Consider the following 12,761-nt stretch of genomic DNA (forward strand, 5'->3'; position numbering starts at 1 on the left):
GTGACTTGTTTATTTTATAACTAAGTTGTACCTCTTAATCCCCTTTACTTATTTCAACCATCCCCCTACTCCCCTGTGCTCCCTCTGGCAACAGCCACTTTGGGTTTTTCTGTTTGTTCATTTTGGCTTTAAAAAGGAAAGCTAAAAGTGGTAATAATTTTGCATTCTATATGTGTATCAAGTCATCACGTTGTATACCTTAAACTTACATCTGTTATATGTCAGTAATACCCCAAAAAATCTGGAATAAACCCTCCCCTCAAAACAAGATAAAGCTAAAAAATGTTGTACAGATGTTGGACAGATTAGCAGCCGTAGCTCCAAGAGGAGGGACATGTAATGCTGATGTAGATACTGGGAACCTTCTGAATGCCCCCCTCCCCGCCCCAATCTAAAATACTAATATTTTATCTCCATACTTTCTCTTATTTGAATTTTAGAACTTTCAATTGGGCTCTGTCCATGGGAGGCAAAGTTCCTGTTGCTGAGGGATTAGAGCATTCAGATTTACCTGATGGCACAGGAGAATTCCTAGATGCCTGGCTAATGCTAGTGGAGAAGATGGTGAATCCCACCACGGTGCTTGAATCTCCACATTCACTGCCTGCCAAATTGCCTGGAGGTGTCCAGAACTTTCCACAATTCAGTGCCCTCCGCTTCCTTGTGGTAACTCAGAAAGTGAGTATTAAGCATTCTGAAACCAAGAGGGATTTCTCATGCTGACTAGGTAGCTCTCCCTCTTTTTTGTCCTCCTTAATGTCCTCCTTAACTCCAACAACATTGATTGTTGGAGAACCATTGGATCCTACTCCCAGATAGGGCTGCCTTACAGAACGGGATAGAGACCACTGGAGAATTTCCTGTAGTGTAAATATTTTAACTGTACATTTGAGATTGGTATTTCAGGTTGGGTTAAATGCCCCTTCTCTGTGGTTCTTTAGGCCTCCTCAGTACTGACCTAGGGTTTTATTGTTGGCACTGACCTTTCGTGGAAAGACTATCCGATAGGTCTTTGACTTATTCCTCCAGTGGCTTTGAATTGAGATAAAATGATCTTCACACAGCTTTTCAAATGACTTCTAGGCAGCCTTTACTTGCATCAAGAACCTGTGGAATCGGAAACCCCTGAAGGTATATGGCGGGCGAATGGCTGAGTCCATGCTGGCTATCCTATGCCACATCCTCCGAGGAGAACCTGTGATTCGAGAGAGACTGAGCAAAGAGAAGGAGGGATCTCGAGGAGAAGAGGACACAGGGCAAGAGGAAGGTGGCTCTCGCCGAGAACCTCAAGTCAACCAGCAGCAACTGCAACAGGTAGGATCCTGGCTTCCCCACTCCAGGGCCCAGACTTTGCTGCCAATAGAAAACTCACAAACCCACAAGTATATTCTAAGTGTACATGCCACTAAGTGGGTTGTGAGTTTTCTATGTTTACATGCCACAAAGTGCTTGGTGCTCTTAGCCAGGAGATAGGTTTAAATTTGTTCCCTCTTAGCATTGCTTTTTTCTTCTGAGAAAGCTGAGGTGTAGTTTCAGTGCTCTTAACTGGTATAAGATTTGTGTCCTCCCAAACATGTTGTTTAGTATTAAAACTCTTTTATAGTATTCTCAGTAGGCTGTGGCTGCCTTGTTCTTTGGAGGTAAACTATCCTCAGCTATTTACTGATTTATCTATAGAGGGAATGGTTAAGGGTATCATGACCCAAATTTATTCTCCAACAAGAGCTCTCTGAAACCTTACCTACAAAACTTATTTGTTGTTTTTAAGTAAATACATAAACCACATTTTGAAAATCGGAGGCTAGAAGTGGAGGGGGGAGGCACTTATGATCCTGACTTTTCAGTCTCACAGAGCATTTAGCGTATTTCTCTGGGAATTTATGTGTGTGTATGTATGTTCTTTTTATGTCTGGAGTCCTCTTCAAATATGTCTTCTACATATTCATGCGACATTTTTATTATAAGCAATAAATGCTCACTTTAAGAAAATTTGGAAATACAACAAGATATTTTTAAAGTCATTTATAACATCAACACACAAGATAGTTTTTCATCACTTAGTTTTATGCCTAATTTTTACATAATTAACATACAATATGTAGAATTGTGCTGTCATTAAGAAAACGCTTTTTTAACTTCTTGTCATTCTTTTATTACTGGATATTGGTTTTCTTACTTGATGTTGTAAAGCTGTGCTGTAGTTTCCTTTTGTACAAATCTTTCTGTACATCTCATTATTTCCTAGCAACAAAATTCCTAGGTCAGCTTCTCAGGCTCTTGTTCTGTTGCCAGTTTGTTTTCCAGAAAAGTGGGGTCCAATTTTTACTTCTATGTGTAAATCTCGGTCTTTGAATTAGAACAATCCTATTAATGTTAATAACCATCTAGTCCCATTTTCTTAGAGGACAGAATTGAGAATCACCTTGGCTTCCTGCCCCAATGTGTAGCTCTGTTTGAATACTGTGGAAGCACCAAACGGAAAGGATTGTTCATTTACCTAATTCCCTGAGCTTATTAATGTTCTCAGTTCATATGAAGTTAGAAAAACTTCTTTCCATCTTGGAAGGGTTTCTACCTTTTTAAAATGAATTTGGATTTCTCTTTTACTATGGTTCTGAGATTCTGCATTCTTTCTGTAGCTCATGGACATGGGCTTCACAAGGGAACATGCTATGGAGGCCCTGTTGAACACCAGCACCATGGAGCAGGCCACAGAGTACCTTCTAACCCATCCTCCCCCAATCATGGGAGGAGTTGTTCGGGTAAGTTGGCTCAGGGGGCTCTAATTTTGTAGACATTGGTTTGGCTGCTGATGTGTTTTTTCTTCTGTTGTACTTCCATCATTGGTCTTCCCTTCTAAAACTGCTTTTCATTTTCAGACATCTGCATGCCAGTATTTTCATTTTGTGATAACTCTCAGTTCTAGAATGTAATGAGCAGAGGCTTCCTGTCTCCCAGCCATGCAAATTACTGGACTTTTTTTTTTTTTCCAGAAGAACTCTTAAGTTATCCACAGTCAGAAAGCAATAGAAGAAACTTCCCTTTCTGAGCTGCAGAATAAGTGGTCACATTGAAGCCTCCTTCCTATGCTTAATTTCATTGTGATTTTCCCTGTCTGTTATTGTAGTGACCAGATAAGCCTAGGTGGGTTTGACTCTTAGCAGCATTCAGAGCACCTTCTCCTCTAAAGCTTGAGCACAGGATGTCTGATTCCTTATAAGTTGGTATGTGCTTTGTTGCTGGACTTTCTGTTGTTTCTCTGTAGGATCTGAGTATGTCCGAAGAGGACCAGATGATGAGAGCAATTGCCATGTCTCTAGGACAGGATATCCCAATGGATCAAAGAGCAGAGTCACCTGAGGTAACTAGGAAACAGGACACCCAAAAGGGTCTTGACACATTAATCTTAGTATTTTTATGAACATTCTGCTACTGCTGCAAAATAATTGGAGGAATTAATATCTAAAGAACGACATGGGAGTATTCATTCATCCCAACCTTGCCATCACTAATACACTTAATTGACCTGAAGCTTTAAGTGAGGCCCATGAAATGTGAACCTTTTACTGTCAAATAAGAGACCCAGAATGTACTTGGTAGTGTTCATTAGGCCAATTTTGGCTGTCTGTTCTTAGGTAACAATTACTTCAGTTTACAATATTGGCAGAGAATGCAGGACAGTGTCTCCAAATGATTTTGTGGGAGGCTGTGATATAGGATGCTGTAAATAAGTTGGCAGTACTTTGGGGGTTGGAAGCGTCCTCCTCCTCTGCTTTTTCCTGCCTTGCCTTAGCCTTTGAGGCTGCCCTCATGAATGATTACCACACGCTGAAGAACCTATCACCTGCTTGAGGAGAAGGTAGTGGGTATTCAGTATGGTAGGGCCAGTACATTCTTAGAGTGTTCCCTATTTTTCTTTAACTCTCCCGTATGCTATCATTCTTCCTTCCCTGCCTCCAGGAAGTTGCTTGTCGGAAGGAAGAGGAGGAACGGAAAGCTCGGGAAAAGCAGGAAGAGGAAGAAGCTAAATGTCTGGAGAAGTTCCAGGATGCTGATCCATTGGAACAAGATGAGCTCCACACATTCACAGATACCATGTTGCCAGGCTGCTTTCACCTTCTTGATGAGCTGCCGGACACAGTGTACCGGGTGTGTGATCTGATCATGACCGCAATCAAACGTAATGGAGCTGACTATCGAGATATGATTCTCAAGCAAGTAGTCAATCAGGTAAGTTCTCTAGGACCCAGAAGAGGAGAGTGTTATATGCAACTAATGAATTGTTGAACTCTACATCAAAAACTAATGATGTACTACATGCTGGCTAACTGAACATAATTTTTTTTTTAAAGTTAAAACAAAAAAGAGTGTGTTTTTCTGTCATCATCAAACTCTGATTAAAAAAAATGAAACCTTTTTTCGTTTTGTTTCGGGGAGGGTTGGTTTTTAGTTTTTGGTTTTTGGTTTTTTTAATCCGATACGGATATATTCTCTTTGAATTCTTTAGATTTGGTAGTCTCACTCTTTCTTGAGTGCTCCGTGCAAAAAGTGAATAAACGGGCGCCTGGGTGGCTCAGTTGGTTAAGCGACTGCCTTCGGCTCAGGTCATGATCCTGGAGTCCTGGGATCGAGTCCCGCATCGGGCTCCCTGCTCAGCAGGGAGTCTGCTTCTCCCTCTGACCCTCCCCCCTCTAATGCTCGCTCTACCTCATTCTCTCAAATAAATAAATAAAATCTTTAAAAAAAAAAAAAAAAAGTGAATAAACTACTTCGCAAAAAATGTCTTTGAAAGGAAAAAACAAAGCTCTCTTTTTCTAGGCATCTCTTCTGAAATTCATCTAAAATGTCCCAAATGTGACTTGAGCCAAGTTAGGTCCCATGGACTAACAGTGAATAAATGTTTTATTTTCCCTCTCCTATGTAACAATCACTTGGACAAAAAAAGTTCTCATCATAATGAATAGCTGTGACCTGGTATTTATCTTTTTTTTTTTTTTAAAGATTTTATTTATTTATTTCAGAGAGAGTGAGTACACAAGTAGGGGGGAGAGACAGAGGCAGAGGGAGAAGCAGGCTCCCCGCTGAGCAGGGAGGCGGATGCAGAGCTCGATCCCAGGACCCTGAGATCATGACCTGAGCCGAAGGCAGATGCTTAACCAACTGAGCCACCCAGGCGCCCTATTTATCTTTTTTTAAACAGTGTTTTCCTCATTCTGAAATTAATGTATACTAATTGTATACATTACTACTTTTTTTTACTATTCATGGGTTTTTTTTTCTTTTAAGATTTTTACTTAGAGCGCGTATAAGCAGGAGGAGGGGCAGAGGGAGAAGGAGAGAGAGAATCTAAAGTGGACTCCGAGCTGAGCATGGAGCCCAAAGCAGGGCTCAGTCTCAGGACCCTGAGATCACGACCTGAGCCAACATTAAGAGTGAGATGCTTAACAGACTGAGCCACCCAGGCGCCCCTACTATTCATGGTTTTAAATCATTGGAATCTTGTTTTACGTATTTTTTAAAGGCAAGAAGCAGAGGAAGAAATCAAAGTGATATATGGAAGCATAACTTTAGTATATGGAAATATTACAAAAGTAAAAGGCAAACTGGATAAACCTTTTTTTCTACACAAGATAAGACCCAGGTTTAGTTATCTTTATATAAAGAGCTTACAGAAATTATTTTAAGAAAACTAAAACTTGGGGCGCCTGGGTGGCTCAGTCCTTAAGCATCTGCCTTCGGCTCAGGTCATGATCCCAGGGTCCTGGGGTCAAGCCCCACATCGGGCTCCCTGCTGAGCGGGGAGCCTGCTTCTCCCTCTACCTCTACCTGCCCCTACCCCTGCTTGTACTCTCTCTCTCCTGTCAAATAAATAAATCTTTAAAAAAAAAAAAAAAAACTTAGAGCAATTGTTTATAAGAAATTTAACATGCAAACTAAAGCAAGACCAACATTTCTGACATTCTGGTTTGTTTTTAATAATTCTGAGGCAGATGTAGTAAAAGATTATTGATGGAAGTGTAAGTTGGTAGAAGCTTTGTGGGGTTGACTCTATGTACTGGAATTTATTTTCCCTAGAAATTGTTTAAATACTAATTTCCTTTAACTTACTAGCTTCTTAGCTTCTTGTAATCTAGCCTAGGAAAATAATCTTTTAGAGGTGCTCCTTTCATAGCATACATCTTTTGATGCAGGCACTAAATCCCTATAGTAAATGTTTTACTATTTACTTACCCTCCTTCAGCAAACGTGTTAGGGATAGAGGGAGTATTTTACAAGGTTGAGAATGTTTTGACAAACCTTATCATACTCTATCTACAGTTACCTGACTTGGTCACTTCTCTGCTTTTGTAGGTATGGGAAGCTGCTGATGTATTGATCAAAGCTGCTCTTCCCCTGACAACAAGTGACACAAAAACTGTGTCAGAGTGGATCAGTCAGATGGCCACCCTGCCCCAAGCTTCCAATTTGGCTACTAGAATCTTGCTTTTAACACTGCTTTTTGAGGTAAGATTTAGATTTTTTGGTTCCTATGATTCATCACTGAAGAATTATCAAATACCTACCATTTGAGACCTTGAAGAAAATAGAAATATAAGGCATGATCTCTGCATTCCATGAGCTCACAGTTTCTGATAGGCTGTAAGACATGTAATTAAGTACAAAATGCAATGTTTTATGCCACATAAATAACAAAGAATTTTCTCTGAGTTCAGGAGGAGGGCTAATGCATCACTTCTGGATAATGAGGAAAAAGCTTCTCAGAACAAGTGTTAATTAATTGAATTGTGTTGTAGAGGATTTGGGGGGTGGTAGTTAAAAGGTTTTTAGAATGACCATCATAGTATAGTTGTGGAATAATTTGGGCATCTCTGAAGAAACCTAACTGGCAGCCAAAGAGTGAGATGGGGAATGTGGAAATTGGATAATAGGCATTAGAGAATCTGATTCTTCCTTCATACCTGGTCAGTCAGCAGATTATTTTAGGCAAGAAAGTGGTTTGGCCAGGACATGTTCTTGTTCCAACCAATTCAGGAATTAGGAGGCAACTGACCTTGAACAAGTGACTCTTCATTTGTTGCTCATGTTTAATAGTAAAACCTGAACTTAATGGAGTAAATCCTTTACAACAGCTGAAGAGATTAAGTCCAATATATGTCAATTGTGTGTTTACAGTCTTGACTTTCCTTTTTGATGGAAGTGGTAATTCTTACTATAGCACTTGTGAATGGATACTTATGGGAACGGGGTCCTCAGTAACATAATATGGAGAGAAATCACTCATGAATCCCCTCCCTTTTAAAAATCAAAGGACCTGCCTTATATTTTTTTCTAGTCTTTTTCCTATGCATTTAAACAATTAGGATCAGACTGTTAAGAAACTTTTGTATCCCGTATTCTCAGTATTATATTATATTATGAATATTTTCCCAAGTTATGTGTACATTCCATCTTTTGGATATCTACTAGTTTATTTAAGTAATTGCCTGTTGTTGGACATTTAAATTACTTCTAGTGCAGCCCCTGTAAAGGAACTACTTTAGTGTAGACCCTATAGGGGAACTACTAATCATTGCTATGTTTAATTATTCCATCTTCCTGGAAAGAATGTAAAGGTTCTCTGAAAATCAGAAGCTTTTCAACTTCAACATAATTAAGACTGTGTAGCCTAGATGACGGTCCTTAATGATATTAATGATATTAATAACAGCTTCCGTATTAAGTATATACTAATGTGCCAGGCACTGTGTTGGGCATTAGAGTGAGCAAACGTACACACACACTTCATTTAATCACCACAATTAACATTGGAGGTAGAAATAATTATTTCCTGTGACCCCTGGGGGTCTAGACACCCAAGGCCTAGAGAATTTAAGTAACTCATCTCAGATCACACAGCTGGTAGGTGGCGGAGGTGGAATTTGAATTCAACCAGTTCTCTTAGTGTTCACCTCTGTGTTCTCCTATATTGTGCTAATCCTTAATACTGAGTAGAGGTTGGTATTTATGTTTTTTCTTTGATCATTTAGGAGTTGAAGCTACCTTGTGCCTGGGTCGTTGAATCAAGTGGCATCCTTAATGTCCTAATCAAACTCTTGGAAGTAGTTCAGCCCTGCCTACAGGCCGCCAAGGAGCAAAAGGAGGTCCAGACCCCAAAGTGAGTGACTTTTATCTCACCTGGTTTCACTTCTGTTCCCCTTAGACTTGGGCCATGAAGTGTAGGGCCTGAATCAGGCACTTTTCTGGACCATGTATGGGGCAAATCTTGGGTACCTTTTGTGGTTTGAAAATAGTTGAGGTGCCTAATGAAATCAAGGTAAGTTTTCCCATATTGTGCAAGTTTCTGGCTTTCCCAGAGTAAATCATTTCTTTTTTAGGTGGATCACCCCAGTGTTGCTCCTGATAGATTTCTATGAAAAGACAGCCATTTCCTCTAAAAGAAGAGCCCAAATGACTAAGGTATGTAATAATATGGTTGATAAAACTGCTAAGCTTCTCAGGGCAAGAATAGACCAGAAGAGAATATGAGAGAGTGGTAAAAAATCAGGGGAAAGCTCCCTGATTAAGACGTAAATCTCTTGAGGAATCTTAGTAACTCTAGATTTCTCTTCTGAATGGTGAGTTGGAATTACTTTTTTATGGAGCTGCTTGCGAAAGGGCCCAAGAACTTACCTGGAAGTAAATGTTAAAGGAGTGTGCTATCTCCAGAGGAGGGAGTGGCTTTTATGTGAAGGACTGAGTGTGCAGCAATTCCTCCAAAAGGCAAATGCTCCTTTTTTTTTTTTCTTTTTAAGATTTTATTTATTTATTTTAGAGAGGGAGGGGTGAGGGGCAGAGAGAGACTCTTAAGCAGACCAGGAGTCAGACACTTAACCGACTGAGCCACCCAGGCGCCCCAAGCCAAGTGGCTCTTTATACGAAAATCATATATGCCACATTATCTCAGTGCCTTCTCAGAAACAGAAATTTTGTTCCTGCACATCCAAATTGTTTCCCATTTGTACAAAACAGTTGGAAACAAAAGGAAAGCTGAGGATTGCAGGACAAGGGTGTAGAGGGTTTTGCACCTATGGAGGGGCTCAGGAACTTGAGAGTTAATGCATACAAAAATTTCTCTCTTGGCTCTCAAAATTTCATTAAATGTTCAGTGTTACTTCTTTTTCCTGGGTTAGCTTTAGCAGTGAACAGATGAAGTTACTATTTCTTCTCAAAACCAACCTTGTAGGAAATACAAAGAAACTTTGTGTTCTTATGTTTAGTATCTACAGTCCAACAACAACAACTGGCGCTGGTTTGATGACCGCTCTGGGCGTTGGTGTAGTTACAGTGCAAGCAACAACAGCACTATTGATTCTGCCTGGAAATCTGGAGAGACAAGTGTGCGTTTCACTGCAGGCCGAAGAAGATACACTGTCCAGTTCACTACAATGGTGCAGGTACATGCTCACTCAGTGCCATAAACTTTATTGAAGAGAGGAAGGTACTGGGTGTGCCTTTTGGTTTGCTTCTTCCTGAACCAGCAGTCCTCACATGTTCTAAGAAGCGCTATTACCACTACTAAATTGGGTATAATTTACAGAGAACAGTGTCTTCCTAAAGTCATTAGTGAGACCATGAGTCAGTCTGTGGCAATTTGATACTGTCCCACCCAGAAATGATTTTAAGTGTTAGAGATGGTATCTGCTCTATTGGAAAGTTTCCAGTTTGTTATAGGGCCTTATGTATGCTACTTTCCTTCTGGGGACTTTAGGCTTTCTCTCTATAAATGATAGGGATGGGATAAATTGTCAGGGTTCCTTCCTATTACAGGATTTTGCCTGGGAGTTCCAACCCTTCTTACAGTTTCTTTTCTTTGTAGAGATTTTTTTTGTCTTCTTGAATTTCTAGGTTAATGAAGAAACAGGGAACCGGCGCCCTGTGATGTTGACTCTCCTGAGGGTACCACGGCTGAATAAAAACTCGAAAAATAGCAATGGACAGGAGCTAGAGAAGACACTGGAAGAAAGCAAAGAAATGGATATCAAACGTAAAGAAAATAAAGCCAATGGTATAGACTTTTAGTTTTGAATCTTTCAAGGTGTGTTACATAAAGCTTAATGTACCTTTATGGTTTAAATTTTGGACAACTTCATCAAGAGTGATTTTCTTATCCATCAGATTGCTTGGTGACTTAAAGATCAGCAGTCCTTTTTAAATGCCCTTTCATCTGGTCTTGGAATTGATGTTTTGTATGTCTCTCTTAATAGGACCCAGGTGCTTGACCTGGCTATGAGGGAGAGATGTGGGAAGAAATGTCAAGTTAAACTGTCTGAACTCTTACTTTCTTATTTGTAGATACTCCTTTGGCCCTAGAGAGTACAAATACTGAAAAGGAGACGAGCCTGGAAGAAACAAAAGTTGGGGAGATCCTGATCCAGGGCCTGACAGAGGATATGGTGACTGTTTTAATCCGGGCCTGCGTGAGCATGCTAGGAGTCCCTGTGGACCCAGACACTTTGCATGCCACCCTTCGCCTCTGCCTGAGGCTCACCCGAGACCACAAATACGCCATGATGTTTGCAGAGCTGAAGAGTACCCGCATGATCTTGAATTTGACCCAGAGCTCAGGCTTCAATGGGTTTACTCCCCTGGTCACCCTTCTCTTAAGACACATCATCGAGGACCCCTGCACCCTCCGTCATACCATGGAAAAGGTAAGTCTTTGTGGTGTCAGAAGCTGGTTTAGCTTTATATCATACCTTTGTTCTCCTTGGTCTCAGAACAGCTGCACTTCTGGTTCTTCATAAGGTGTGTGTATGTATGTGTGTGTGTGTGTGTGTGTGTAGCTAGCTAGATATATAGACTATATGCTTTGTCTGGCAAACTTTACCAACTATGTGATCAGGTGCTTGCTTAGGTAAGGTAGATTGTCCCATTGGATGACATTTTTTTAAAAAGTAGAACATAAGATTTTCTATTCTTAAATTTACTATAGTAATAAATCTTAGCTATAAAGTCCTCTTTGGCAATATATATGGGTTTCTTGAAGCAAAAACTGTTAATGAGGAACTGGGATACCTTCTGCCAAGTTCACGTCTTAATTACTTTATAGGAGTATTTCTCATGTGTTCACCCATGAGCCTATTTTCCAAACATTGTATTTTGGGGTTGTAAAAGTAGTAAAGTTTTGGAAATATTTATGATATACCGGACACTTTAATAAGCTCTTTACAGATACCAATTGTGCAGATTGGAAAACAGGCATGTATGTTCATTTTAGGAAACATAAAGCAGTGGAAGAAATGACATAGCAATTAGAAAAAATGAAAATGTTTTTAACATCAACATTAAGACATCAGAGGGAGGAGTAGGGGAGACAAATGTCTTATTTCCTCCTCCTAATTCTTTGTCAGCAGTCATCATGTGAATATTATTGGACTTCCATTTTTCTCTTTTGGGACATTGTTTCCCACATTTATAAGTAATGTTGCAATATGCATCTTTGTGCATAGCTTTGTCACATTTAAGATTTGTTTTTCTTAGAGATTCTTAGAAATTGGATCAAAATGTACAAGTATTTTTTAACTTGCTTGCCAGAAAGGGGGTACCACTTTATACTTCCACGTGTGTGAGTATACATCTCACATTCTTCAGTTCTTTACCCAGCCTTTTTGATTTCATCTGACATGAGCAAAATCAAAAGAAGGAGTGCTATTAAAAGCTGCATATACATTATTCCAAGGGCAAGAGACAGCCCAATAGGGAAGAAACAACTATATACAGACAGAATTCTGACTTAAAAACAAAATACTTGAATTATTTAAAGTTTATACAACTTAAAAAATGCTAGGTAATAAAATACAGGTTCAGGATGAGAGGACTTTCTGGGGCGCCTGGGTGACTCGGTCATTAAGCGTCTCTGCCTTCGGCTCAGGTCATGATCCCCGGGTCCTGGGATCGAGCCCCGCATCGGGCTGCCTGCTCCGCGGGAAGCCTGCTTCTCCCTCTCCTACCCACCCTGCTAGTGTTCCCACTCTCGCTGTGTCTCTGTCTGTCAAATAAATAAAATCTTTAAAAAAAAGAACTTTCTAAGCTTAATTGTATTTGGGGGTATGGGGAGCAAAGGAAGATCAGTGGCAGTTTTAACGTATCAAGTTGGCAAAATGTAAATGCTTGATAATATCCATTGCAGGTACGGGTGTGGACAACCAGGCATACTCTTACTTTTGGTAGGAGTGGAAATTGGTGCAGCCACATTGGAGGGCAATTTGGTACTGTCAGTTTAAGATATCTTTTGACCTAGAAATTCTATGGCTAAGAATTTACTTGATAATTGGAAGTCAAGTATGTCGAGGCACATATAGAATGTTCACTGTAGAATTGGTTGTAATAACAAGAAATGAGATCAAATGTCCAGCAGAGGACTGGATAAATTATAGCACATTCTTTATAGTGAAATTATACTTCTCTGTTAAAAAATGAGAGTTTATAATTGTAGCCTTACAGGCAAGATAAAGGGGTTAATACATTAAACTAAAGAGCATGACTGATTTGGTAAGAAAAGCGTTAAGATTCCAAAAGATGTTTGTCTTTGTGAACATAGCTCACAAAGGAATAAATAATGGAAAATACAGTGGAGTTATTTTCTTTATTCTTTCCTGTATTTTCTATTGATTGATCCGTCCTTTTATGAGAAGACCAAAAGCATAATTATGTGTAAGCCCTGTAGTATCAGAGCAATAGTTTGTAAATAGTTTGATATTTCCTGTGGCTATCTGAGACTG

General features: G+C 39.8%; 1 protein-coding gene across 9 annotated transcripts in view; it reads left to right on the forward strand.

The window, feature by feature from the left end:
• HUWE1 (HECT, UBA and WWE domain containing E3 ubiquitin protein ligase 1) overlaps window positions 1-12,761 on the forward strand; it is a 162,845-nt gene that overhangs the window by 109,820 nt on the left and 40,264 nt on the right. For all 9 annotated transcript variants that reach the window (XM_032398210.1, XM_032398204.1, XM_032398211.1 and 6 more), the window contains 11 exons: window positions 441-678; window positions 1,084-1,314; window positions 2,640-2,762; window positions 3,266-3,361; window positions 3,961-4,230; window positions 6,352-6,504; window positions 8,028-8,155; window positions 8,376-8,457; window positions 9,258-9,434; window positions 9,886-10,045; window positions 10,333-10,691. In XM_032398210.1, the coding sequence (XP_032254101.1) occupies window positions 441-678; window positions 1,084-1,314; window positions 2,640-2,762; window positions 3,266-3,361; window positions 3,961-4,230; window positions 6,352-6,504; window positions 8,028-8,155; window positions 8,376-8,457; window positions 9,258-9,434; window positions 9,886-10,045; window positions 10,333-10,691 (2,017 nt within the window). The remainder of the gene's footprint in view (window positions 1-440; window positions 679-1,083; window positions 1,315-2,639; window positions 2,763-3,265; window positions 3,362-3,960; window positions 4,231-6,351; window positions 6,505-8,027; window positions 8,156-8,375; window positions 8,458-9,257; window positions 9,435-9,885; window positions 10,046-10,332; window positions 10,692-12,761) is intronic.

This window comes from Phoca vitulina, unplaced genomic scaffold, assembly GCF_004348235.1.
Source record: "Phoca vitulina isolate PV1807 unplaced genomic scaffold, GSC_HSeal_1.0 scaffold111, whole genome shotgun sequence".
In the NCBI taxonomy this organism is placed as follows: domain Eukaryota; kingdom Metazoa; phylum Chordata; class Mammalia; order Carnivora; family Phocidae; genus Phoca; species Phoca vitulina.